The sequence below is a fragment of the Octodon degus genome, unplaced genomic scaffold (genome assembly GCF_000260255.1).
Source record: "Octodon degus isolate 3935 unplaced genomic scaffold, OctDeg1.0 scaffold00033, whole genome shotgun sequence".
NCBI lineage: Eukaryota > Metazoa > Chordata > Mammalia > Rodentia > Octodontidae > Octodon > Octodon degus.
In genome coordinates this window covers 1,903,512-1,905,196 of record NW_004524609.1, presented here as the reverse complement: position 1 = coordinate 1,905,196, position 1,685 = coordinate 1,903,512, and the positions used below count along the sequence as shown (strand labels likewise).

General features: G+C 45.2%; 1 protein-coding gene across 5 annotated transcripts in view; it reads right to left on the bottom strand.

Annotated features, from left to right (window-relative positions):
* Positions 1–1,467, bottom strand: part of Tlk2 (tousled like kinase 2) — a 170,502-nt gene extending 169,035 nt beyond the window's left edge. For 3 of the 5 annotated variants that reach the window (XM_004630003.2, XM_023713983.1, XM_023713984.1), the window contains exon 1: positions 1,375–1,457. In XM_004630003.2, the coding sequence (XP_004630060.1) occupies positions 1,375–1,455 (81 nt within the window). In that variant the 5' untranslated portion in view covers positions 1,456–1,457. Of the gene's footprint in view, positions 1–1,374 lie in introns of all 5 variants that reach the window. The other 2 variants (XM_004630004.3, XM_004630005.3) reach the window with 2 other exon arrangements.
* Positions 1,468–1,685: the final 218 nt, after the last annotated feature.

Here is a 1,685-nt window from a genome sequence, read left to right as displayed (position 1 = left end):
TAACCCGGCTCCCACCACTACACGCCTCTCCTGTCTCCTACACTGCAGACAGACGCCATGCTGCGGTATCATCCAGGCTGTAACACCTCGCACAGTGCTTAGCACATGGCGGGAACCCAGTATCTGTTGGACGACCAGAAGCTATCTTTCCCAGCTCACCACAGTGCTGTGTAACCCACTGAAAAAGCTAGCTTGGGTCAGGGGTATAGTTCAGTGCCACAGTGCCTGCCAGGCAACAGTGAGGCTGGGTTTGACTCCTCATACAGAAAAACAAGGCTACGCTAATATATGCACACTCCTTGAAAAACCGACTAACCAGGGCCGGCCAGACAGCTCAGCGCACTAAAGCACCTGCTTCGGTAAGTGCAGGGACCGAGGCGTGCCATGCCGGTGCCAGCCCCACTCCCAGAGTGCACTGAGACAGCGGATGAGACTGGGCGTGGTGGCACACACCTGTAATCCCAGCACTTGGAAAGCTCAAAATAGAATCACCACCAGTCCAATCTGTGTCGTGAGACCCTGTAGGCTCTGTAATAAACACATTAAAAAAAAAAAAACCTAACCAAAACATGAGATTAACCATAAGACATAGAATTAAACCCAAATAATGTGGCAATCTTGGATCGGCAAAGCTTTTAAATAAAACATCATGCATACACGTATCACACTAAAGCCTATGAGAGTAGGGGATGAACAACCACACATGTAATAACGCACAAGAAACCCTAATACTGCCTCGTTCCCCACCTGCGTGTAGCAGGGGCTTGCTCTTATTTTACACTCCACAACAAAAACCAAAACAGTCCACCAGGGTAAACAGGAGGAGTGAGAGAACACTCAAGAGGGTGCAACCAGGAGAAAATGGCTCATCTGCAGATCTGGAGAACTGACAGCCCTCACAGAAGCAGGTCGTCAACACTCTACCACACAGCCACAAAAAAAATCCGAAGTGCAATGAGGCTATGTGGTGCTATAATTAAGTTCCTTTTTTTGAATGTCGGAGATGTTTTAGCAAATAGCTTAGAGAGGCCAGGGATTTAAACCTTTGCTACAGCACTTGCCTAGCACAGCATGTGAAAGGCCCTGAGTCTGATCTCCTTAAACTCTAGATACATATCCTGTTAGTACCTTCATAACCAGTCCCTGGGAAAAACCTCTCCTATATTTGAAGGGGAGAAAAATATATATTCACATATAGAAAATCTTCAAATGTACTACTGGAATGATTGGCAGGATTTAAAAGTTCACTGGAAGACATGAGCCAAGTCTTCTCCTCTGTAAATCTATCACTAGGTTCCAACCAAATTGCTCTTAGTCATCTCTAAAGTTGTACTTCAGTTATACTATTAACAATGCGCGTTATCATGTTCTTACCTTACTAACTCCAACTCCAGTAAACCTGGCCTCTAATAATTCCTGCCGTCGTGGGTCCAGGCTATGCAATTCTTCCATCATTTCTACTGAAAAAGAAAAAGTAGGTTGTGAAACCATAAAAACTAAAACATTCAGAACCAGTCTTATTTAAAATTCACAGCGACTGGGCCGGGAGATAGCTCAGTAAGACTAAGCACTTGGCAGGCAAGCGCACGGGCCTGAGTTCAATACCAGGTTCCACAAAAATAAGTAAAATGAAATTCACAGCGATTACTTCACTGAATGGTAGAGCTCACGGAAATACAGTACAC